Raw genomic sequence first — 23814 nt, 5'->3', positions numbered from 1 at the left:
GACATGCTGACGCTTTGGAGGTGTTGCCACTACATGGTTCTGAATCAATGAAAACGGGCGCAAATTAATACTAAGAGATCAATTAACGGTACGGTTTGAATCATTTTGTTTTTAAGGTTGCTAACGAAGTCGCAACCGGAGGCGGGCGCGACACGTGAGCACCCGCGGCAGTTTGACAGGCTAATAATTAAATATTTAACAGTGTTTTAGCTAAACACAGGCATTTCACAATAGTTGACCCCGCTGGACCAGAGCTATTTAGTCTGGTATCGCGACTGCAGGGTAACTCCGACCTTAACGTCACGCTGACATGCCACATGTTCTCACCCTTATGCTCACCAAGTTTCAGTCGAGGTCTACCACGGCCAAGGCGGTCGCGTTTCATCCGCGACGGCCGTGGGCTTTGTGTGCACTTTACTCGTCACCGATTCAACTCTGGGATTACCGGATGGGTGTGTGCATTGCGCGTTTTGAGGGCCACGAAGGTCCGGTTCGATGTGTAGACTTCCACCCTACCCAACCGATTTTTGTTTCGTGCGGCGACGATGGTACTATTCGCATTTGGTCTCTCCAGACACAGAAACTAATGTTTCAACTAAATGGCCACTTTGACTACGTGCGGACCGCGTATTTCCACCCGGAAATGCCCTGGGTTATTTCCGCGTCTGACGATCAGACAGTACGAATCTGGAACTGGCAGAATCGCCAGCAGCTGCTCTGTCTTACTAGTCACAGCCACTGGGTCACTTGTGCTCAGTTCCATCCTACCGAGGACCTTATTGCTTCTTCCTCATTAGACTGCACCGTGCGTATTTACGATATTTCCGCCCTTCGCCGCCGCCTCTCGGCACCTTCCAAAGGTCCCATGGAGATTGAGGAAGCTGGACCAGACGCTTTCGGTCCACAGTATGACTATCGTCTCAAGTGGACACTCGAGGGACATTCAAAGGGCGTTCTTTGGGTCGCGTTCCACCCCACCCAACCCCTCCTTGCCTCAGCGAGTGACGACAAGACAGTCAGGTTGTGGCGGATGTCGGACTCAAGAGCATGGGAGGTGGACACACTGCGTGGCCACACCAACAGTGTTACATGCGTGGCTTTCCATTTGACCGAGGACCTCATCTTGTCCTGCTCAGACGACCGCACTTTCCGCACTTGGGACTTGAATCGCCGCATCCCTGTCAACGTGTACAAGCGTGAAAATGAAAAATTCTGGAATATTGCGCTTCATCCCAACATCAACCTCATTGGTGCCACTAACGATGGTGGTCTTTTGATCTTCAAACTTGCTCGTGAACGTCCAGCTCATACTGTGTCGCAGGGAAAGCTGTACTTTGCAACCAGAGACAAGAAGATCAAAATATTCGACTACAAGGACGCTGTTGATAAAGATGGAGTGCTTTCATTGGCCAAATTTGGCGGCAACTTCCAACCATTGCGGGAACTCAGCTATAACCCAGCAGAAAATGCCGTGTTAGTCACTTGCGACTCTGATGGTAATCCGTCCGCCCGCACTCGGTCCTACATCTTGGCCAAACTTCCTGCTCAGGCTATGGGTCCCGTAGAACCTTCAAAATCCATGGAAGGGCCCGCTGACCAGGCTCAGTTCATTACCCGCAACCGGTTCGCCGTATTCCGCGCTGAATCTCAAACTATTGAAATTCGCGACATGGAGAACTCTATTACCAAGACGCTTTCACTGCCTATTGTTACAAAACACATGCTTTCTTCTCAGCCGGGCCATGTTTTGCTGGCTGGTGCCAACTCAGTAGTTCTTTTCGATGTTCAGCAGGGTCGTGCTGTTGCCACTCTGCGAGCTTCTGATGTCGAGGCTGCGGTCTGGTCGCCTGATGGTAAATACGTTGCGTTGCAGGCCAAGCATAAGATCACTATTGCCAACAGTAAACTCGAGTTTGTTTCTTCCGTGAACGATACGATTCGTGTCAAGAGTGTGGCATGGGATGAAGCACACACAGTGATCTACTCTACATTCAACCACCTCAAGTATGCATTGTTGAATGGTGATGTCGGCGTGTTGAAGACGCTCAACAGCACACTCTATGTGACAATGGTCAAGGGCAACACTGTTTACTGCTTGAGCCGTAACTACACTGTGTTTATTATCCGTATCGATAGCACTGAGTATCGGTTCAAGAAGGCCATTATCAATGGTGATTTTGCTGAGGTGGCGAGACTCATCAAGACCTCTCACTTGGTTGGCCAGAGCATCATTGCCTACTTGCAAAAGCGAGGATACCCCGAAATTGCTCTACAGTTTGTTGAGGATCCTCAGACCAAGTTTGATCTCGCAATTGAATGTGGTGATCTCAATACCGCTGCCGAACAAGCGGGCGTTCTGAACAAACCTATCGCCGATAAGTTGCTCGCTGCGGAGGCTCTAAACCAGGGCAACCACGATATTCTTGAGGATGTTTATCAAAAGCAGCGTGCTTTCGACAAGCTGGCATTTTTGTATCTTATCACTGGTAACCGCAGCCGCCTACAAAAGATGGAAGAAATCGCCGATGCTCGTGGTGACACATTGGCGCGCTTCCAAACCTCAATCTTCCTCAACTCTGTTGAGAATCGGGCCCAGCTATTGCGTGAAGCAGGCCAAGCACCTTTGGCCTATGCGACTGCCAAGTCGAATGGACTTGGTGAGCTTGCTTCGCAAATCGCTGCCGAGCAGGGCATAGATGAATCGAAGATCGACATTCCAGTTCACAACGTCGCTAAGGACAACGTTGTGGGTGTGAGCATTGAAGGCTTCCGTGAGAATTGGCCGCTGCATGAAAAGAAGAGCGCCGAAGCTCTGTTGACCATGACTAGCACTGTGAGCGACGAGCCCACTGAGTATGTTGACGAGGTCCAGAGCGCGAGTGAAGTCGAGGAAGATGGGTTCAATGACAACCTCGATGCGCTTGATGATCTGGTTGATGGATTTGACGATATTGATGTCAACGACGAGGGTTGGGATCTTGATGTTGATGTTGGTGAAGAGGAAGCGGATGTGCAGGCTGTGAGCAGTACCACGGTTGTCACCGAGAAAGAGCGTTGGGTACGGAACTCTACTGTTCCCGCAGACCATGTGGCAGCCGGATCGTTCGAGACAGCAGCTCAGCTTTTGAACCGGCAAGCGGGCATTGTCAACTTTGCTCCATTGAAGCGACGCTTCCTGGAGGTTTATGAGGCCAACAAGGCGTACATTACCGGCCACGATGGTCTTCCGCCTCTTGAAGTTTACGTGCGTGGCAACAACGACGTATTGCCGTATATTCCGGGCTTTGATAGTCTTGGATCTAAGCTACAGGAGGCGTATAAATTTATCAAGGCAGCCAAGCTTGAGCTGGCGATCGAGACATTCCGGGAGATTCTATACACAGTGCTCATTTTGTCTGTTGACGAGTCAGATGTACCAGAGTGCCTGAAAGTTGTTGAGATTTGCCGCAACTATATCCTGGCATTCAGCATTGAGCTCAAGCGCCGGTCGCTTCCTGCATCAGAAACCAAGCGGAACCTCGAGCTTGCTGCATACTTCACTAAGCCGACCCTCCGTCCTGCTCATGCACCGTTGCCATTGCAGGTAGCATTGACACAGGCGTTCCAGCAACAAGAATTTGCTCTTGCGTCGTATTTCGCCGGTAAGTACCTCGAGCTTGTCAAGACGGGACCGGGGGCCGAGAAGGTGCGTAAAATCAAGGCAAGGTGCGATGCCAATCCCCTTGACAAGGTGGACATTGACTTTGACCAATTCGCCAACTTTACAATCTGCCCCGGCACACTGACCCCGATCTACGAGAGTGAGCCCACCGCAACCGATCCTTTCACTGGTGCCGTCTACCACGCGTCTGAGAAGGGCAAGCTGTGCAGCATCAGTGGCATTTCAGTTATTGGTGCCGCAGCTTCTGGTCTTCGGTTATCCAACTAGATCTTACAAAACTAATTCTATTTAGCCCCAAAAAAATATTTGTCGAAACGATTATCTATTTGCAAAAATTCTGCAAAAACCTTACTCGAAGGTCCTGCAGCGGCAAGCAGTGGCAAGCAGCAGACTATTGGGCCGGCGGCCACGTACCCGGGTATCTTCCAACGTGGCCAAGTCATCCTTGGGCTAAGCCTGGATACCCTGCCAAAAATAGTGACTAAGTCTTAGTAACGGTAGACAAAACCTCGACAAAAATAGCTGCAGGACAAAGAAAGCCGCAGCGAAACGTTAAAAGAGAACCTTAATGGGCAAGTTGGCACGGAAAGAACACCACCAGCATCGTTTGGGGGATTGTGCTAGTGGCAGGGCTTGCACAGCGACTGCCATATATGGTTGTTAGAGGCCGAGCGTGCCTCCGTCCTTGTACGGCCACCTTGTGCAGGTTGGCTGGGCTGGTTTTTTTAAAAACGTGATGGCTGCATAATGTGGGTAAAGCACAAAGGCGATTCTGGAAAAAGGACATGAAAAAGAAAAAAAAAATAGACTAGCGAATAAATAAAAAAGAAAACTATAAACATATAATTCCGTGCCAGCGGTTCTATAATGCGGTAATTTGCTCTTTTTTCAATCCCATCTTGTTTTGGGAGTAGGCGCCTTTTTACAAGCTAAAATGGGTGGTTTGATTCAGAGGGCTTGAAGAAAGAGAAAAATACTCGACTGTGGGCAGTGGCTTTTGCGTGGTGGAGTCATTGGCAGGGTAAATCTCGGGACTAGGCGGCAGGGAGTAGTCACTCATCTCGTCGTCGCTAGGGGAGAGGCCCAGTTCAGGCACAAGGGGCGCATCGTTCGCGCCACATTGGCAGTTTGGTTTGTTGCAGCTTAGCACTGAGGGGTAATGAAGTGTGGCAGAGATGGTTGTGAGGCCGGCGGAATTTTTGCGACTTAGTCGCGGAGACGAGTCGGCTTGTTCGCACTGTCGCGAACAATAGAGCCCTGAGCTAGAGTCGGAAAGCTGTTTGTCGCATACAGAGCAGTATACAGGAAAGAAATCGACCTCCATTATAGAATGTATGTGTCAGGGAACGTTTCCTGCGCTGGGGTTATTTTTTGGGGAGATGAGTGAGTAGTTGGATCTTGCCCACCACTAGTTTATATATACTACACATGCGTCACGAATCCATGCAAGCGATGACTATTACATTCAATCACCTGACGACCTAACCCAGGTAGATACAACCGTTAAGGTTGCGATTGGGGACCCTCAAGGGCCGAAAGTATTTCGGAAAATAAATAATGTTCAGGTTCTATACAAGATTATCCACGGACATTATTTTGTCGGCCCATATCATCACAGCTTTGTGGAATGGCGGCTCGTGGGCTAACAATGGATCACATATCACGTGGATTCATCTGCAGCAGTGGGTTTTGACGAGCAAATTTCGCAATCGGGGCAATGAGTAACTTGAACCGGGTTGCACAGCTTGCCCTCGCCCTACTGTCAACAAGAGGGCCAATGCTAGCAATGGTACGTTAGAAAAAAATACACATCATAAAAAATGGTAGAATAGGCTGTTATTTGCATAAACATGAAACTGTAATTGCGGTTTTCCCACCGCCCATGAGTTGCCCAACCAACTCGGGCTTTTTTTTTTCTCAAACCCGGCAACGTCGTCACGAAAAATTGCCCGGTCCACCTGCGGCAACTGTCGTCAGGGCAAGGGAAGTACTGTCAAGTCGCAGCGTGTGGAGATTTGTACTGTCATAACGCGACGGGAATTTTTCAGTGGGGAGCCAGATAAATAATCACAACTTTCTAGGCGGTTATTTTTTTTTGTAGAAAAAGCTGCTAGTTTACATTAATCATTAGACACTACTCTTAGTATGTTTCAAGCTACGCTACAGTCCTCCAATGACTCTTCATTCGCTTATGTACCTCTGCGTCCACGCTAGCAACATCCAGCACATGTTGACCATCACCACTGCAAACTCTGCATAAGATTTGGACAAGCAAAAAGCAAAAGCTTTTTATGCCTCAGTGTAGGAAAAAGTCTTCCAGAAATATTTCTCGAATATTTCTACGTGAATTTTGTATTGGGTCGGACCAAATACTCTGGTGCCGGTATTATCTACGCGCACTCTGATTACTTCGGGACTCAGCCGGTGGGGGTGACCGCATACCAAGATATGCCGCCATTTTTCAGGCCCAATGCAAATTGTTCTATGACGGCAGTCTCTCGCAGCTACGAAAAGTAATCTCGTAAAGTGCTTGAGCCCGGGGAAATATGTCAGGTGCCTATTTGGCTACAATCCACCGGAACTCTGGGCCATGCCTAGCCACAAGTGGGTGTGCCCCCAGCATGCGTGTTGTCATGGTGATACCTGCCTGGCGGTTGGTTGGGCTGGTTAGTAGTCAACAGCATTATGTGGCTGCTGAGCCTCGAGTCTTGCATTTTGACACGTGTAAACCTTCTTCTGCGTAACACACTTCCTCCATTTCGCTATCACTATGCTTGTGGTCTGTCAAAATATTTATAGCTCTAGCATCGATATTCTCTCGGGTAAATCCCATCCTCTCGCAATTGGGAGGTTTCCCCGGCTGAGCAAAGGAGAAGCCACCCCGAGATCAGCATGCTACCCTACCCAGAACCTTCGCAGAAAGTGCCGACTCCTCTCACAGATTCACTGGGTTGTACTTAACCTAGCTATGTGGCCTAGCATCCCTCTCTACAGTACTAATAATTTGTATACTATGCTCCATCACATCAAGGCTCATTCTCTCCTAAGCGAGTGCACAGCCTACTTTTTTGAAACGTCAGACGCACTACCAAGCTCCCCTTTTCTTAGTCAACCCCGTATATTTCCCCCAAACCGGCCCGCAAGCTATTTTGTCCTTGCAACATCACAACGAAGGCCAAATTGGATACTTTGAACAGCTTTGAACGAAAAGACAAGCCTCTGTCTAAATCGATCAAACCTTGAAGAGTCCAAGATTATCTTTCGCAAATTTTAAAGACCACAAACCCGTTCTCTGCCTTGCGGTTATGCTGAAGAGTCTCTGCTAGTTTTCATCCTTCACTATGCCCGCTAGTCCTGATTCAAACCTTCCTACATCTAACAGCAATCCTGTTGTACAATTTCCGTCCTTGACGCCCCCACGACAGACGCCACCGGTTACTGCCACCGGAAAGCCGCCCGCAATATCGCAAACCGCCGGTTGGGCCCAGCGGTCTCCTGTGTCAAAACCGTCCACCCAGGCTCCGCCTGTGCACTTGATACCTTCTGCAGATGCGTCAACCTCTATCTGGCGCGATAGGAGACCTTCCTCATTGTCTTTTAACGCGCAGAATGCGCGCAACAGCGTCCGGGCCCGCGCGGGCACCTTGCCCTCGAGGCTTCAGACCGGTCAGATGCCGGAAGTTCACGAACAACTTGGAAGCTTAGCTCTCTTATCTCCAAATACTGACCAAGTTCCTGCTGAACTCCAAGGTTTGGGTCGGCTGGGTCGTGCAGATCATCCTGCTTCCCTTCGGCCCTTCCCCTCTTTGCTCTCATCGCGATCACGCGGAACGTCGCCTTTCCCAGTAGCTGCCCAGGTAACTGCCACTGTTAACACTGCTCCAACCCCGGCCGCGGTCGAAGTTCCTCTGTCGCCGCGGCCCCGAAAAAGGTCCGGCTCCCTTAATTCTATTGGTTCAAATACCGCCTTCTCTCCGTTTGCCCCAAACATTTGGAATTCGGGTACTTCAGCGATATCTTCCTCCCCTGATGGCCACAACCTGCATCAACCACCTTATATTTCTACCACACCCTCGCGGTTGAGAAGTCGTACATTTGGCGGGCCAACCGACGCTTCTCAGCCACCCAATATTGGCCTCTATTCAGTCCCCCGTCCTCATTCATATCAAACAAATCCTGCCGGTGCCGTTGGAGGCCCGGTACCACGAAGTCGAGCCTCAACGATGTCAACTTCCAGCCATCGCCACCTCTCGCCATCATCGGGTTTGGCATTGGGCAGATACGTCTCGCAAAGCATACATGATATTCCAGATGATTATGTTGTTACTGTTGACGATCTAAGTCCGACTCCAACCCTTTGTCTTTGGATCAACAACGTTGCCCCTTCAGCAACCCCATTTTCATTGCATGCTTTCTTCAGTCAGTATGGCCATGTCGACGCTGCCCGTGTTTTGCCAAGCTGTAATTCTGCATTCGTCAAGTTCGCTGACTTGCAAACCGCCATCGAGGCTCAGAAACATACGAATACTGTCGAAATTTATCCAGGTCAGGGCCCCAGTTTGGTAGGGTTTGTGAAGGATGCTGAAGCTCCGCCCATTTCTGTACCAATTGCGGCTCAACCTAGTATCCCATCTATATCAAAGGGTTCCTTAGAACTAACGGAAGTTCTTACCTCGCTAGGTGCGAGCGGTGCAGAGCTTCAAATGTCCATCGAAACCATCGATCGGGCTCGGCAGTACAATCAATATGAACCAGAAACCCATCCTCTTCCTGAACAGGCCGATCGTGTTTACGTGTCCGCCGTGCTTCGTGAGGTTCGTAAGCGCATCGATAGCGAAAACGTTCCAAAAGATGAAATCGAGGACCTGGCCATGGCTATGATGTCTGAGCTTCCAGTTTTAGCCAGTGACTATATGGGTAACACCGTTGTTCAACAGCTTTTCGATAATTGCTCCTTGGAATTCCGGGATATGATGTTGCGTGGGTTGAAGCCATACTTGGCCCAAACAGGCGTGCACAAAAACGGTACCTGGGCAGCTCAGAAAATCATCGATGTTGCATCTTCAGCCAGGGAGTATCACATGATCACAGAGGCTATCAAACCATTTGTGGTTCCTCTATTTTTGGACCAATACGGAAACTATGTGATACAGTGCTGCTTAAAGTTCGGGTCACCTTGGAATGACTTCATCCATGAGGCTATTATTGTAAAAATGCCGGAAATCGCGCAAGGACGGTTCGGTGCCCGAGCAATTCGGGCTTGCTTGGAGTCACCCCATACTTCAAAACAACAGCAACGTTTAGTTGCTGCATGCATTGTGGAGAATGCCGCAATGTTGTCAACGAATGCCAATGGATCCCTTCTGGTCTCCTGGCTGCTCGACACTTATAATCCTCCCACCCGGTTCGCTCTTGTCGCTCGCCGCCTCTTGCCAGTATTGTCTACTGTCGCATCGTCTAAGTTAGGCTCTCAGGTGCTCTTGAAAATCATCAGCAACCGTGTTGACACTGCTTCTGCCCGACTCATACTTGATTCACTGCTTGACTTGAGCTCAGATTCTTCCACACCCATCTTGGAGTCCCTGCTCCAGGACTCGGTCAACGGGCCCATGTTTTTGTTCAAACTGCTCAACACTGGGCTTGCAGAGTACTCTCTGGAGCGCCAGGTTGCAGTGAACAAAATTCGCATGCTACTGCTCAAGCCCGATGCAGTTATTCCGGCCCACAAACGACTGCTAGAGGAAGTCGGACTCTCGATGCTAGCACCCAGTGAAGAGGCTCGTTCAATCTCGCCACCGCATATTGCTACATCCGACGGAGGCCGTGACCATAAATACGCCATGGGACTGCAAAACTATGCGTCCGGGCCAGCGGCCTCTGCTATGCAAGCCAACAACTACCAAGAGTGGCTGAGGTACTAAATGAGCTCTTTCTATGACTTTGATACTGTAGAGAAGAAAATGAGAATTTGGCTAGCCAATTCGTTATATAAATTAATTCGTCATCTTCGCAAAACTGCTTGTATTGCCAGTTGGCGTTGCTTTTCCAGTTCGGCGACCAAACAGTCTGTGTTTTTGCTCATAACCGCCGTTACTTGGTCGGCAACCATTTCCAGCCATTGACGTGAACTTAGACCATTCTTTCTTTTGGCAAGCTCGGAAAGCGTGTCTGAAGTTAGACCACCCAGGTTGTCTAGAAGTGAGTCGAGTGAAGGCAAGATCAGTGTCTCGTCGACAGTGTCTATTGAAGAGCTGCTTATATCCAGCTCTGGAGCTTTCTCGATTTCTTTTACCGGCTCAGGGTCATTTGTAAGTTGAGCACCAATCATGGAGAACTCAGGATTGTTGACGGCGAAAGTGCAGTCTGCGGGGCTAGGCTTGGCTTCGGCCTGACCTCCTAGCGGGGATGGCAGGATCATTTTGGCCTGGCCAAACAAGCGACGTGGCGACAAAGCATTTTTCAACGCAGACGGTGTGGAGTGCATCCAAGCAGCCAGGAAGCTACGTTTTGCCGTGGACTGGTCTGCCTTATTTGTGTCAGGACCTTTTGAGACATCTGCAGGTTCAAGCAAACTCGGCGCAGTAGCAAACTCGCTACTTTCCGAAGTCAATGATTTTCGAGCCCGTTTTGTCTCATTTCCATCAGAAACACTAGTTGACCGCTTGAGTCTCAAAGTTGTTTCGGGGCTATTCTCCACCTCGATTGAGCGCTCACCGGCTACCATAGAGAAGTCGGCAGCTGAAATATGAGATGCATTTGCTAGGTCAACAATTTCGCGAGGTTTAAACTGCGAGCTGTTAGCATGGTCGTTTGCTCCAGAGCCGATCTCCTGAAGTGCGGGGTCGATTCCTGATATACCTAAGGAGAACCTCGACACATCTTTCTTGATAATTTTAAAGTCCTCAATGTTCTCGTAGAATGTAGAGGATTCTAGTTGCGGGATCCTAGATGTATGGGTTGCGTTGATAGACACATCAGCGTCATGCGAGTGATGTGTGATGTCAATTTCATCTTGGTCCCTAACTGGATCGCATTCTGGGGCCAGATCTATGGCTGCTGGTTCGCTCGCATGCAAAATTTGGACATTTGTTGACTCGAGTTGGCTGATTTCTGGGTTGGCGCATTCTTCTACCTCAATTGCGGTTTCAACAGCTGTCTCGCGTTTAATTTCATGAGCTGGAGCTACCTCACCGTCTGGACAGACCTGATCTTTTTGTGCTGTGGTTGGGTCGGCTATATGCTCAGCCTCAAGCTCTGCTTTGGGCACAACTGGCGTTTCTTGTTCCATTTCTAGTTCAGCTTCGCTCACTTCGCGTATCTCAGGAGCTCCAGAAACAGATTCTATTGCAAGTTCAACCGCTTGTGCTGCAACTTCAGGTAACGCTTCAGTTGCAACTTTTGGTGCGACCTCTAGCTCGACTTCTGTTTCCACCTCTTGCTCGACTTCTGGCTCCATCTCTGGCGCGACCTCTGGTTCCGCCTCTGACTCCACCACTTGCTCGACCTCTGGTTCTGCCTCTGGTTCAACCTCTGGCTCGACTTCTGGTTCTGCCTCCGGCTCCATCTCTGACTCCACCACTTGCTTAACCTCTGGCTCCACCTCTGGCTCAAGGGCTTTTTGCAGTTCCAACTGCTTACAGACTTTAGGACTGACAGAAATGTCCTGTGCGTCCAGCTGCATAGGCTCTTCTTGTTCGGTCACCAACACAGACGCCGAGTGCTTTTCCACCAATGGTGTTCCATGGGCATCAGCTGTTATATCAATACTTTGCGTAAGGTCCTCAAGTACAGGAGATGGTCTTTTCCTCATGATCTTTTTCGGCGACGTGTTTGCGCTCCATTTCACCTCCTTTGGTGCAGAAAGGAAAAATAAACAATCTGGCCGCCGTCGACGGTGCTCATTGATGGGATCGTCGCGGGGCTCCCAGCCATTCAAGGTTATGCCGCAGAGTGCACACTCAGTGGTATCATCGTTATGGCATTGAGGTACAAAATGAAACCCAGCTTGGGCCAGCAATGTGCTTTTGGGCTTCCACCCTCTTCGTTTTTCGTAGGGCCAATTGACAAACGTTCCTAGGCGACCCTCATAATTCGAAGTAGAATACGGATCATGTTCGGTTCCTGCTAGGGTATCGGTACCGACACTTTGCGCCCATTCAGCGGCAACTTTCGAACAAAGGTTTGCCCAAGGACAGTTTGGACAAAGCTTGACGTGCTCCAGCGCAGGATCGTCGTCCTCCTGCCACTGCGAAAAGCTTTGGTGGCAGAAAAAACACTCTACTCTGTCGTGAATTTCTTTTGTTGGTGCAAAGAAGAACCCGGCTGCCGCCATCTCGTCTACGCCTGGAGTCTCATGGGGCCAGCTCAGGAAGTTCTTTTTGGCTCTGGACTTGAGACTAGTTCCAATTATGCGGGCCCGCTCAAAACTCTCTTGTCGGGCCTGTGCCGTTTGATATGCCGTAGTCGTTGGCTGCATACAGGTCAAGATGGATTACTTGTTGGCGTGGGCGGTAATGTAAACAACATGCAAGACCCTGCAGGAGGGTGCATGGGTCAACTGGAAAGGAGATTTTAGCGGCAAGTAATTATGCACTTTTTATATATTTATAAAGACAGTATGTTTTATCGTATCTACTCATCGCCGGACTCTGATTCTGACTCGGACTCGGCCTCGTCAAGCCAGTCCATAAATGGCTTAGCAGCCCGGCGGACCTTCTTGGAGGTATCTTTATCGACAAAGCGCTTCGAAGCCTTGGTTCCCCAAGCGACAATGACGTCTTCAGAAATAAGGTCAGCGTCGTAGAGCTTGAACAGAACATTAGGGACCTCCTTAATAAGATCAGGATGTTGCAAACCGATGAACCGCTCGAGACCACCGAGCAGAGCCTTCTCGTGCTTGGGTGAAGTGACCATTTTACTGAGCAAACCAACATGCTCGGGGATCTCCTTTACAATGTCTTCGCTGAAGAGAGCCTGGGCCAAAACCTGGACCGTCTTGGGGTTCTTTTGAATACCCAAATCCAAAGCCTTTTTGTAAATATCAATGTCGCTGCAATCCTCGTTACTCTCAATCCACTCGCCAAATTCGTGGTATACGGCCTGGTCGGTCCCATCGTCGTCAACACCAAGGTTCGCCATAGTACGCTCGAGCTGTTTTTGACGAGCACGGACAGCCTCTTCCGAGACGTCAGCGGTCCACTGGTCGTCGTCGTCGTCGCTACCATCCATCTCGGGCAAATTGGCAGCCTCAGCATTGATGCGACGGGTAAGCTCATCATCGCCACCATCGTCTTCGCCATCGTCGCCGCCATCGGCAGCATCAGCAGCAGCATTTGCCTCCGCGGTGGAAGTAGAGGCACCAGCGTTCGCCATGGCCTTCTTCTTGGACTTTGCCGTCTCGGGAGGGTTCTTCACAATAAAAGAAGTCAGCCTGTGACGGGGATCAGCAAGCGTTTTCGCACCGCAGGCCTTGCAATCCTTCTCGAGGTTTCCATCTTTGAGAACAACGAACTCAGTCTCGGGGTTTTTACATGATCCACAGAGAACAAATTTGGCAATGAAGCCGTCCAACGAGTCCTGCAGTTTAGCAGCATCGTGGACACCATTGACAAGATAACGCTCCGTGGACTCTGAAATGGAGGTCTGCGCACCAAGTTCAAAACCAAAGTACTTGATGATGTACGAAGGCGGCCGAGAAAGCGCACGCGCGACGTCCGAAGTGTTCAAAACTGCTGTCTTGATACCGTTACCGCGGCCCTCAATCTTGGCCTGAATTGGCGGCATCTTATACCGGTAGAACGGATCCTTATTATCGCGTCTAATGTTAATCGACATATTGTGAAAAACTCCTGGTGGGATGAAAGAAAAATGTCTGGCGTTTTTCAGCCTTCTTAGTCACGCCTTAGTGCCGTCGAGAGTCTGTGAAACAGATATCGAGGCAAGGCATGGCTGGATGGGTAACGGTCGGATATTTTGGAGCCAGCCGAATATTTCGAAATTGGGTGAGATATTGAACTCTATCACAGTCTACCGAACGATAAACCCTTGTGGCCGTCCTAGTCTTAGTCTAGCCTACTAGTTTCACTTTAAACCCGTGCCCTCACCAACCTTCTTGCCATGGCCCGCCGTGACGAGAGCCATGAAGATTCGATTTTTTCCGAAGAGGAAGGGTCAATAAGTGGTGAGAGTGCTGTCTCTGAGTCGTCGTCTGTGGCCACAAACGACGCTCGAGGAGCGAAACGCACAAGAAGTGCGTCAAGAGAGCACTCAACCTCGCCAACCCCGTCATCGTCCAATGAGAAACCCAATCAACCAAAAAAGCGGCGAGCGGCCACGAAACCCCGAAACCCCAAAAAGCTGGCTGTGGCTCCCTGGAATTGGCAAAGAAGAGCTGTCACTTCGGACCGAATGGGCCGCCTAAATTACAAGGGCGCCATAGTCGCTGACGACGCCCTTTCGATCGGTTTCGCCGACAAATCTACGTTAAGGTCTGGCAATTTCGTCTACGTTATGGCAGAACCCCTAGGGGAACCGTATTATATTGGTCGCATTATGGAATTCGTGAAAATCTCAGACCCCGCGAAACCCGATTCCGACAACGCAAGTGATTTGTACCAGGTCCGTCTCAACTGGCTCTATCGGCCAGCGGATCTGCACAAATCTGCAAAAAATACCCGCGAGCTCTTCCTCACTATGCATGCTGACCTCTGCCCCTTGGCCAGTGTGCGTGGGAAATGCGTCGTGAAACACCGGGCTGAGATCGGCTCCACTGCAGAATTTGCCAACTATATCAAGGTTCCAAACAGCTTTTGGTTCGACCGCTTGTGGGATAGATACATTGAGCGTTTTTTCGATGTGGTTCCAAGTAAAAATCTCGTCAGTTTACCCTCTGATCTTCGAGAGATCCTGAGCTCTCGTTATCAGTACGTGGTTTTGGAGCCGAGCAAAACTAAAGAGCTCACTTCTGGGATCAGTCAAGAGTGCAAAACGTGTTGTGAGTGGGCAACTGATGAAGATTCTGTCACTTGTGCTCGCTGCGATTCAACTTACCACATGGCCTGTCTCGATCCACCATTGACATACAAGCCTCCCCGTGGGTTTGGCTGGTCATGTGCTGAATGTACTCAAGCAGTTGAAGAAAGGTTCAGAGATCGTCAAATAGTTGGCAATGCAGTAAAGTCGCCAACAGAATCGAGCGAGCAGCATACTGTTGAGTCCAGCATCGCTGAAGCAGACTCCTCCGATGCTGCGCCCGTTCCAACATACATCAAAATCGCTAATGCGATTGCAAAGCATGTCGATGAGTCGAAAAATTCCCGTCAAGAAGCGTTTTGGAGTTTCCGCTACCTTGGTATTCACGCTAGCATCGAAGACGCTTTTGATGCTGATGATCGAATCCACCCAAGGGCAGCTTCCAGAATTGGATATAAGCACCAGGCTTTGATTAAACAGTGGCCTGGGCGTCCCGTTATTTATTACAAGAGGCAAATTCGCGAAGGTCGTATGCGAGGGGGGCGCAGAGGAGGTCGAAAACCAACAAAAAAGGATCAAAGCCCGCCAGGCCTTGACACGAGTTTACCTTGGGTTCAGGAGATGCCTAAAGGTTATTTAGAACGTGGCTCAGATGCAACATCAACGTTAATGTGGGCTCCGGACGTCAGAAACCCCGACTCCTTCCTCGAAAAAACCAAAGTATACGCGGAAAAGCTTTCGTTGCACCCGACGTCTCCCAATTTCCTGGACGCTTGTCTTAAAGCTTTCCATGATTCAGCAGGTGATGAAGCACGGGCATTGAGGATAGTCGCGACATTTACTCGAAAATCCCTGAAAGAACCTACTTTCTCTGACGAAGAAGTTGAGCGTTTCGAAGAAGCAGTCGAGCAGTATGGAAGCGAACTGCACGATGTCTACAAACATGTTGGTACTCAATCCTCAGCGGACATCGTCAGGTTCTATTACATGTGGAAGAAGACGCCGGGAGGGCATCGAGTTTGGGATAATTGTCAAGCTCGCTTGTCCCGTCGCAAAACATCAAAGCTCAATACAGAGTTCATATCCAGTATTGCCGACACCGCTGACCCTGACATCACTTTTAGCAGTGAAAAGATCAAAAAGCTGCAAAAAGCTGTGGAATGCAAGCATTGTCACACCAGGGTTTCCAGAAAATGGAAACGAGCTTCTGGTCGCCTGCCCACTGAAAATGATGATCCTATCGAGGCATTGTGTCTGAGATGTGCACGACTCTGGTACAGGTATGGTATTGTTTGGCAGGACCCACAGACTGTACTGGAAATTTTGTCTAGTAAGGGGGCCGCAAAAGATATGCTTGAACCTGAGCTTATAGAGGACAGTAAATCTATTGTGGCAGAGAGGGAAAGAGGTGAGCGACTATTGAAACGGGAAGAAGCCCAAGCTCGAAAATCTAAAAATGATGGAAATTCAGATGATGATGTGCTTTTGAGCCCAAATGAAACTTCAGGCTCTGAGGCCGAAACTAAAGTTGAGGCATCTGAAGCTGCAAATGAGCTTGAAAGCGAATCCCCTGACGAGGAGAGTGAAGAGATTGAGGATGACGAAGAGGATGATGTGGATGAGAGCATTCAAAATTCGTATTGTGTCATCTGTTGCCAGCGTGACCCTTATATGACATGTGTTCAATGCATGCAATGCAACATTATTGTCCACCGTGATTGCTACAGTGTGGAAGAAGACACTATGGCCTCGCATTGGCTGTGTGACCCATGCAGCAATAATGTGAACACTGTGTCTAGCATCAATTACCAATGTGCTCTATGTCCCTGCGAATCTGTCAGTTATATTCAATGGATCCAGGGTGAAAGTCAGGGCAATCCAGATATTCTTCGGTTTGCAGAGTTTGGTCGCTGGGTTCATCAACGGTGTGCTGTCTGGGATCCACATGTTACTTTTGGCATTCGTGACAAACGAGTGGTTGTAAACGGAGTTCTAGAGGCCTTGGAAGTGAAAAAAGAGGCTAGCTGTTCTATTTGTTCTTCGGATATTCCTGCAAACTGCTGTTGTGATACATGCTTGAAACAGTTGCATGCTGGTTGTGCCGGATCCAAGGGCTATGCTATGGGTTTCAAAATTAATACCCAACCAGCGGAAGGGCAGGTCTCGGTTCAGTTCAACGGTGTAATTGGTGTTTTGGAAAATCGTATTCGATGTTCGGATCACGCGGTGGACGACCTCATCCCCATGTCGGAGGTTGATGAAGTCACAGGTCTGTCAATCTTACAGCTATTTATCGAACGATATCTTCACTCTGAGCGGGATTACGGTGCGTCAGATAGAGCGCAGCTTGTTAATAAACGAAGACCTGCCCACGAAGAAAACCTGTTGGCTGTGCCGGCAAATGCAGCCATTTCCCCCCTCAATCGGCCATTACTGGTTAATAAAACATCTTGTGCTACTTGTGGCATGTCTGGCGCAGTTTTTTGGTATAATATTACGCCAAGAGAGACTGCAGACACCATCCAGCTGCAATGCCCTAGATGCTTCGCTGGCGAGTCAACGTTACGAGAGGAGGCTTCAGCACCACTGTCTACCATCGCACAATTGTCTACTGCTCAAATGGAGCATATCGTTAGTGGATATATTCAGTAACATAGTCCGAATGCATTTATTTAGGTTGCGGCTCGTAGTAGAGCCTCTATTTCGTCTATCTCCGCCAAAGTCGTAGCTGAAGCAAGTTTATTGCGCAACTCCTGCTTCTCCTCTTCAGACAGTTTTGTGGCGACTTTTGGTGCTTCCATTTTGGTAGACTCTTTGCCCTCTACCGAAGCCACCAGCTCGGTGGGATCTGCCAAAGTTCCAAACAGTTTTTTAGCTTGGTCGCGTTCGCTATCTCGGACCCTCTCAAAATCAAGCACTCGTATTTGCGGAGCAAGCCATAAAATGTACAAACGATAGTAAGGATGTTGACTTATCGGATTGTTATCCAAAGCAAAATATTCAAGCTTGGCTAATAAGACTAGTGCGCGTAGCTCGGCCAGCGAGTCGATACGGTTGTGCGAAAGAGATAAGGATTGGAGAAGAGGTAGTTTCGTGCCTAATTGAGGATCAATAGTTCTGATGCGGTTGTTTGTGACCAACAAAGAAACTGCTCTGGTCAGGCGGGGGAAGTTGCCCAAATGCTCAATCAGGTTGTCAGACAAGTCGATAGACTGAACAAGATTTTGCACAATACCCAGATGTTCAATTTTCACAGCCTGGTGCCCCCGCAGAAGGATTTCCCGCTGCTTGATTCCATTCAAATATCGAGGCGCATCAGCTACGATTTTGGGAGTCAGCATGTGAGATGCAAAAGCGGCATAACGCACAGGTCAAATAGAAAGCGTCTATTGACTAGAGTGTTGGATTTTGGTCCGATTTATATACAATTAAAGACCCTCACGACTCAGCTGCGAACGGGCAGCCAAGTTTTTGGACTCTCTGCGAGCAGACTCAATCATCTCATCGAGAGCGGCATACTGAGCGGCAGACAGAGGTTCGTATCTGTATCGAGGATCCAAGAACTGGAAACGGCCAGCAGCAAAATCACGATCAGAGATCATGTCCAACACGTAGAGCTGGGCCCGAACGTACTGGACAATGTGCTCGATGATGGTGGGATCAGCGACGTCACTTTGCTCAAACAAATTACGCCAAATAGCCCCGGCAAGAACCGTATCGCCGCCAAGCATAGCCTCGTCGTAACTGAACACAGAGCCACGCAGCTGTTCACTGAACTGCTTCTTGTGGTTGTTGGCAGTACGATCACTGTTCACGCGAATAACCTCGCGGAGGGTATAGTCGATATCCTCGAAAATACCATTGACGAGCTTGGTTTGGTATTCACGGCAGTATTTGCGAGGCATGCGGCGCATTCTAACGTAAAGCATCCAGATGTGCAAAGAGGTGATCTGGAACCACTGGAAATATGTTTGAGGCATGCCCAAGCGATTGTAGTACCAGTCAGCCAAAGGCGAGATAGGCTTGCCCTTTTCAAAATAAGCTTGCATCTTGCACTGATCTCTGTACAACACGGCCGCGACCGGGCCGGACCGAATTCTGTCCATGTCAAGGTTGAAGGTCTTGATCAGGCGCTCGCCCACATACTTTTTCCACCCAGAGAGCTGAACATCGTGCTCACCTAGATCCATTTTATATTGCTGTAAAATGTGCGCCAGCATGTTCCCCTGGGGGATCTTGGATGCATCGAGCGGTGCCACAGCTCGCGGCACCAAGTTTTCCTCCTCTTTCGTGTCCACAACAGTATGCTTCTCGTGTCTTTTGATTTTGGTCGCAGTTTTAGCCGCCGTTTCAGCCGCAGAGCTGTAGAAACGAGCCGCCTGCCAAATTCTCGACGTTCGCAGCATGCTGACAAAACCTCGTCGTTGTCACCGCACTTGATAAAAAGCCCCACAGGAAATCCCAGGCCGGTTTTTGCAATGGGCATTGAGAAGTTTCTATTCAGATGTGCTAGGGAGGCAAGCTACTATACGCTGGAGCCTGAAAGATTAGAGCGCTTGTACAAGCTTAGTTCTTCATTTGTCGACAGTGGCTACAAGGGGGTTTCGGACACTGAATACTATACTATTCTTGAGCAACATTTCTACTTGAGCATTCTTACTGAGCGTGATAACGATGCAAAGCTTGCTCTACAACGGATAGTTGACAAATTCGGATCGGAAGGCTCTCGGGTGTCGATTCTTCGGGGCGTGTATGCACAAGCGACGTTCACCCCCGATAAGTTCACCGAGTTTGTCAAAAAGGAAAGTAGAGACGGAGATTTGGCGACTCTGGAGTTTGTGAGTTTCAAGACCGACGGCAAATGGACTGAATATACCGCAAGGCTCGTTGAGCTACTGGACAAGGATCCAACTAGTGGCGAGACATGGGCCGAACTTGGTGAAATCTACGCAATCGCCGGCAATTTCTCCGAAGCAATCAAGGCGTTTAGCCAGGTTCTGGTGGTATACCCCTACGCGTACAATATTTTTGCCCGGATTGGAGAGCTCCTACATTCACAAGCTACCACAGTTAAAGATGGTATTCAAGTCTCAATGGACCAGATGTCCGAATCAGTGGCCAATTTTTGCCGGAGTGTCGAGCTTTGTCCGTCCTACATCCGTGGCTGGGCGGGTATTTATGTTGTATGCACCAAGCTCCTGCAGTGGCCGAAACTTGCTGAGCAAGAACTGTACAAAAAGCTTCAAGAAAAGGCCAAAGCAAAGCTAGAAGCACTAGCCAAGAAAGGCAATGCACGCAATCCAGAAGTAGCAGCGGCATTGGAGATTTTGAAGTAATCGGAGGAGGCCATTAAAGTCGTTAGTTGGTGTGGCAGTCTATGTTTATAGCTTACAGTCATAAGTCATGGATTTTGTAGTTGGCAAGACAGAATCGATCCAGTTCGGGTCTCGTAAAAGCTGTGTGTGGTCCGTTGAGCCAATGGGAACACGCTTTCGGACATTCTTGAAGCTGTCTTCTTTTTCAATGTACGACCGAATAACATGGCCGGTTTGAAAGTCAATGTAAACACGAGTATCCCGAATTCTAAACACCACATCGTCCACACGGAGATACAGTCGGACCAAAATGAGCATGTCGTCTTCCATCACCCGAATCTTTTCGCTGAAAGTCACCATGCCATTGTCGCCAAGTTCATCCTCGTACAAGGGGACCTCGTCAAACAAGACAATTGGCTTCTGTTGCTTGAGTTTTTCAAAAGGGATCTTGGTATTGGCGTTCTCGACGAGTTTGGGGGGCGTCTCGGTACCTTTGTAGTCTGTAGAATAGGTCCAGTCGAAAGGACGATGGATCTTTGAGACGTCGTGGCCATGGCTGTTGTTTTCGCGGCTTTTTCGCCATTCCTCAGAGTATGCCACCTGGAGATGCCCCGATTTGTTTCCAGTCTTGTCGACGAGATCCAGAGCATCCAGCGCATTGAACGTGAGTTTCCATCCCGATTGATGGGTAACAGTTATTTCGTTTTGCCCAAAAATCATCTCTGGTACTGGGATTTGCAGTCGTTCCTCAGCTGCGGCCATAGAACTGGCATCCATGATGGTGCCTTTGTTGGTTTTCACCGACCAAACTCCATTGGAGAATGACTTTGACATATTTAGAGCTCCAGAAGATAGTTACAGAGGCTTCAAGGAAAGAAATCAGTCGAATTGGACAATTTAGAACTGAAGGTATACGGGCCAAAGAATTCGTTCCGGGGAGGGTGTGGTGGTGATGGTGACTAAGCGCAGGCCCACGGCCCGACCTAGAGGTTTTCAACTGACGTGAGCTAGGGCTTAGGGCTGGATCAATTTGTCGACTCCACGCGCCAAACAAATCACTATTCGGTCGCATCGCCAACCCTTCTCACACTCTGAAAGATGGCCATCTCCAAGAATAACCCCATCCTTAAGAACCACTTCCGGAAGAACTGGCAGGAGCGTGTCAAGACCCACTTCGACCAGGCCGGCAAGAAGGTCTCTCGCCGCAATGCCCGTGCCAAGAAGGCTGCCGCTGTCGCTCCCCGTCCTCTTGACCTTTTGCGTCCCGTTGTCCGTTGCCCTACTCTGCGTTACAACCGCAAGACCCGTGCCGGCCGCGGTTTTTCCCTTGATGAGCTCAAGGCTGCTGGTATCCCCCGCAACTACGCCCGCACCGTCGGTATCGCTGTCGACCACCGCCGTCAGAACCGCTCCGTTGAGGGCTTTGAGCTCAACGTTGCCCGCTTGAAGGACTACAAGGCTCGTCTTATTGTCTTCCCCCGCAAGGCTGGCAAGCCCAAGAAGGGCGATGCTTCCAAGGCTGACATCGAGGCTGCTACCCAGGTTACCATTTCTGCCGCCTTCCCCATCGTCAAGGAGACCATCGAGATCACCACTGCCCCCGTCTCTTCTGTTCAGACCACCGATGCTTACCGCACCCTCCGTCTGGCCCGCTCTGAGGCTCGTTACGCCGGTGCTAAGGCTGCCCGTGCTAAGGCCAAGGCTGAGGCTGAGAAATAAAGCAAAAAGCATGCCCCGACTGGTTGAAGGGGTATTTATAGTACCAGTCAGTAATGCGATAACTATTCATTAGCAGCTGTACATCTTTAAAAAGTCCTAGGTTTTACTACTTGCTGAGGAACTTAAGGAACAGCTGCATAATCTCCTCGACTCAAAATGCAGCCTGCCCGGGGCAGAAGCTCTACCTGGAATTGTTCACAAGGGTAGCTTTCGCCGTCCACGGACAAATAATGCTCAGACAGTGGCTCGAGACGATAGGCCACTACTTTTCGATAGATTAATCTTGGGTTGTTCACATGGGTGGCTTTGGTCATGGCAATGAATCGCTGAAGGCCTTCAAAAAACTTTACGTCCGAGTCCCAGGTGATCATATCCATAGCGCCGTCTTGAGGTAATGTATAAGGAAACACAATTGCATCGGAAGACATCCATGGCATATTTCCGACGTAAAAATTAACCATGTCGCGATGCGTTTCCACTGTCCAGTCCTGGGGTATTTGGTCGTCGACTGTTCCATATTTCAGATCAAGGGAGTGCTCATCCAGCTTTTGGCTGATTCCTGACGCCTTATTCTCGCTAAAGTATGCAATGACGCTTTTCCGTTCTTCAGGACATGCAAGCTTGTAGGAAATTTTACAAGGGTAGGTGTTGCCAGAGATCAGTTTGATCAACAAGCCCAGTTCAAACCGGAACGACCCCATCCACCGCCAGCTGTCGGTGCCAAGGTCACAATCAGCAACAATTCCCCACGATTGGCTTAAAAATGAGTATCTTGTGGGTCTGTTCCTTTGCGTAATCGCCATTAAATCTGTAGGCATGGCGACGCCTTTAATAATATTGAGACAGGCAACACTCACATCGACTGTTCCGTTCAGTGAGTAGCACATGGCGTTGCCGGAGCCACCTGGGAGTTGGCAAATAGGAGTTGTGGCTAAAATATGGGCTCCATCAGGCCGTTTGGCCAGCCCGTTCATGACTTCATGCGGCAAACCGTCGCCGCTCACACACACTATAGCATCGTATTGTTCGATATCCAGGTCCTTCATTAGCTCTTCCGCATGTCCGATATAATTTGACGTTTGTAGAGTGATTTCACATCTACCGGCTTTAAGGAGCTTCTCGGCGTGGTCATGATATAGCTTGCGGGCATGGCCCGGCCCACTATGAGGATTTACAATCACATAGAGTCTTTTTTGGCGTTTACTGTCAGCGTACGCCTCATTGAGGATGTAAACAGGAGGAGAAGCTCCGCTTTGAGGCTCTTCGTCCTCTATACGGAGGCGCGTCATTCTAAGTTCGCCTTTCGTTTTGTCCGCATTAAGCTGGATGTAGGACAGGTTAATCGCATTGCCGACAGTCTCTGCCCAGATGATTTCATCAAATGAAATGACTTGAGGTTGCTTGGCCGCACTCCCGCAGTAGCTTCTGCTGGAATCGGGTACTTCTATTCCTTGGTGGACCAGCTTCCCCTTGAGGATCATTACAAAGCGAGAATGGAGCTGCCTACTGGATTTATTTACTTCATGCTTGGTGGTAGGCTGGTCTATCTATTCCCTTCTGAGTTCTGATGCTTGACCTCGCGGCTGAATTAGCGATTGGGCGGTGTGTTTAGTGTTGGCAGTACGATGTTTAAATGAGATGTACATGCGAAGCGATCGCCCGCTTAGTACATTAAATACTTATAGTGGCATCAGCCGGTTTATATACTAAACGATAGACAAGCTGTTCAGTCACCAAAGGAGCGCCAGCACCGGCCCTTCGTAAGACAAAAGTAGCTTGAAATGCAAAAATATTGGCACCACGCTCGCTGCCAAACTGGACTCTCCCAGAGGTATCCATCATCATGTTCAAAGCATTAGTATCGCCATTAGGGAAAGGATGTACATTAAATCCCGTAACCTCGTGTTTTGTTGTCGGCATCTGGGCCAGCATGGCCATAAAGGCGTCCCGCCCGCCCAGCGGAGAACCGTTCCAGACGATTTTCGTGGTGGGCTGCAAAGCCGGCGGAGCCATAGATCTTGAATCGATACACTGGAAAAACTGCTCATAAGCCTTTTGTGACTCGGTTGCAGTCACGTCCAAAAGCGGCGCAAGCCCCGACATGTCAATTTTTCCTCTGGTTTTCGTGACCGATCCAGTTGGCGCCGA

The 23814-nt window shown here is 49.4% G+C and overlaps 13 protein-coding genes across 13 annotated transcripts; 5 read left to right on the top strand and 8 right to left on the bottom strand.

Moving 5' to 3' along the window:
* Nucleotides 1–310: 310 nt before the first annotated feature.
* B9G98_03693 (Coatomer subunit alpha) lies at nucleotides 311–3928 on the top strand (the record flags this gene model as incomplete). Its single annotated transcript, XM_024810250.1, has 1 exon — nucleotides 311–3928. The coding sequence occupies one exon, from the start codon at nucleotides 311–313 to the stop codon at nucleotides 3926–3928; it is 3618 nt and encodes a 1205-aa protein (XP_024666018.1).
* A 655-nt stretch (nucleotides 3929–4583) lies between these two features.
* B9G98_03692 (hypothetical protein) lies at nucleotides 4584–4985 on the bottom strand (the record flags this gene model as incomplete). The annotated part of the gene is made up of 1 exon (XM_024810249.1): nucleotides 4584–4985. One exon carries the CDS (start codon nucleotides 4983–4985, stop codon nucleotides 4584–4586), a length of 402 nt encoding a protein of 133 aa, XP_024666017.1.
* A 2017-nt stretch (nucleotides 4986–7002) lies between these two features.
* B9G98_03691 (Pumilio domain-containing protein P35G2.14) lies at nucleotides 7003–9582 on the top strand (the record flags this gene model as incomplete). Its single annotated transcript, XM_024810248.1, has 1 exon — nucleotides 7003–9582. One exon carries the CDS (start codon nucleotides 7003–7005, stop codon nucleotides 9580–9582), a length of 2580 nt encoding a protein of 859 aa, XP_024666016.1.
* Nucleotides 9583–9662: 80 nt separating this feature from the next.
* Nucleotides 9663–12137, bottom strand: B9G98_03690 (Protein bir1; the record flags this gene model as incomplete). Its single annotated transcript, XM_024810247.1, has 1 exon — nucleotides 9663–12137. One exon carries the CDS (start codon nucleotides 12135–12137, stop codon nucleotides 9663–9665), a length of 2475 nt encoding a protein of 824 aa, XP_024666015.1.
* Nucleotides 12138–12292: 155 nt separating this feature from the next.
* Nucleotides 12293–13495, bottom strand: B9G98_03689 (Eukaryotic translation initiation factor 5; the record flags this gene model as incomplete). Its single annotated transcript, XM_024810246.1, has 1 exon — nucleotides 12293–13495. One exon carries the CDS (start codon nucleotides 13493–13495, stop codon nucleotides 12293–12295), a length of 1203 nt encoding a protein of 400 aa, XP_024666014.1.
* A 282-nt stretch (nucleotides 13496–13777) lies between these two features.
* Nucleotides 13778–17284, top strand: B9G98_03688 (E3 ubiquitin-protein ligase SNT2; the record flags this gene model as incomplete). Its single annotated transcript, XM_024810245.1, has 1 exon — nucleotides 13778–17284. One exon carries the CDS (start codon nucleotides 13778–13780, stop codon nucleotides 17282–17284), a length of 3507 nt encoding a protein of 1168 aa, XP_024666013.1.
* Nucleotides 17285–17304: 20 nt separating this feature from the next.
* B9G98_03687 (U2 small nuclear ribonucleoprotein A') lies at nucleotides 17305–17973 on the bottom strand (the record flags this gene model as incomplete). The annotated part of the gene is made up of 1 exon (XM_024810244.1): nucleotides 17305–17973. One exon carries the CDS (start codon nucleotides 17971–17973, stop codon nucleotides 17305–17307), a length of 669 nt encoding a protein of 222 aa, XP_024666012.1.
* Nucleotides 17974–18060: 87 nt separating this feature from the next.
* On the bottom strand, nucleotides 18061–19038 carry B9G98_03686 (Protein CBP3, mitochondrial; the record flags this gene model as incomplete). The annotated part of the gene is made up of 1 exon (XM_024810243.1): nucleotides 18061–19038. One exon carries the CDS (start codon nucleotides 19036–19038, stop codon nucleotides 18061–18063), a length of 978 nt encoding a protein of 325 aa, XP_024666011.1.
* A 72-nt stretch (nucleotides 19039–19110) lies between these two features.
* B9G98_03685 (ER membrane protein complex subunit 2) lies at nucleotides 19111–19968 on the top strand (the record flags this gene model as incomplete). Its single annotated transcript, XM_024810242.1, has 1 exon — nucleotides 19111–19968. One exon carries the CDS (start codon nucleotides 19111–19113, stop codon nucleotides 19966–19968), a length of 858 nt encoding a protein of 285 aa, XP_024666010.1.
* A 45-nt stretch (nucleotides 19969–20013) lies between these two features.
* Nucleotides 20014–20781, bottom strand: B9G98_03684 (TIP41-like protein; the record flags this gene model as incomplete). Its single annotated transcript, XM_024810241.1, has 1 exon — nucleotides 20014–20781. One exon carries the CDS (start codon nucleotides 20779–20781, stop codon nucleotides 20014–20016), a length of 768 nt encoding a protein of 255 aa, XP_024666009.1.
* A 264-nt stretch (nucleotides 20782–21045) lies between these two features.
* Nucleotides 21046–21666, top strand: B9G98_03683 (60S ribosomal protein L13; the record flags this gene model as incomplete). The annotated part of the gene is made up of 1 exon (XM_024810240.1): nucleotides 21046–21666. One exon carries the CDS (start codon nucleotides 21046–21048, stop codon nucleotides 21664–21666), a length of 621 nt encoding a protein of 206 aa, XP_024666008.1.
* Nucleotides 21667–21788: 122 nt separating this feature from the next.
* Nucleotides 21789–23147, bottom strand: B9G98_03682 (Sphingoid long chain base kinase 4; the record flags this gene model as incomplete). Its single annotated transcript, XM_024810239.1, has 1 exon — nucleotides 21789–23147. One exon carries the CDS (start codon nucleotides 23145–23147, stop codon nucleotides 21789–21791), a length of 1359 nt encoding a protein of 452 aa, XP_024666007.1.
* Nucleotides 23148–23337: 190 nt separating this feature from the next.
* Nucleotides 23338–23769, bottom strand: B9G98_03681 (hypothetical protein; the record flags this gene model as incomplete). The annotated part of the gene is made up of 1 exon (XM_024810238.1): nucleotides 23338–23769. The coding sequence occupies one exon, from the start codon at nucleotides 23767–23769 to the stop codon at nucleotides 23338–23340; it is 432 nt and encodes a 143-aa protein (XP_024666006.1).
* Between the last annotated feature and the right edge of the window lie 45 nt (nucleotides 23770–23814).

This window comes from Wickerhamiella sorbophila, assembly GCF_002251995.1.
Source record: "Wickerhamiella sorbophila strain DS02 chromosome Unknown contig2, whole genome shotgun sequence".
NCBI classification, from domain to species: Eukaryota; Fungi; Ascomycota; class Dipodascomycetes; order Dipodascales; family Trichomonascaceae; genus Wickerhamiella; species Wickerhamiella sorbophila.
The sequence above is the reverse complement of the archived record's forward strand: the minus strand, read 5'-3'. Positions and strand labels throughout refer to the sequence as shown.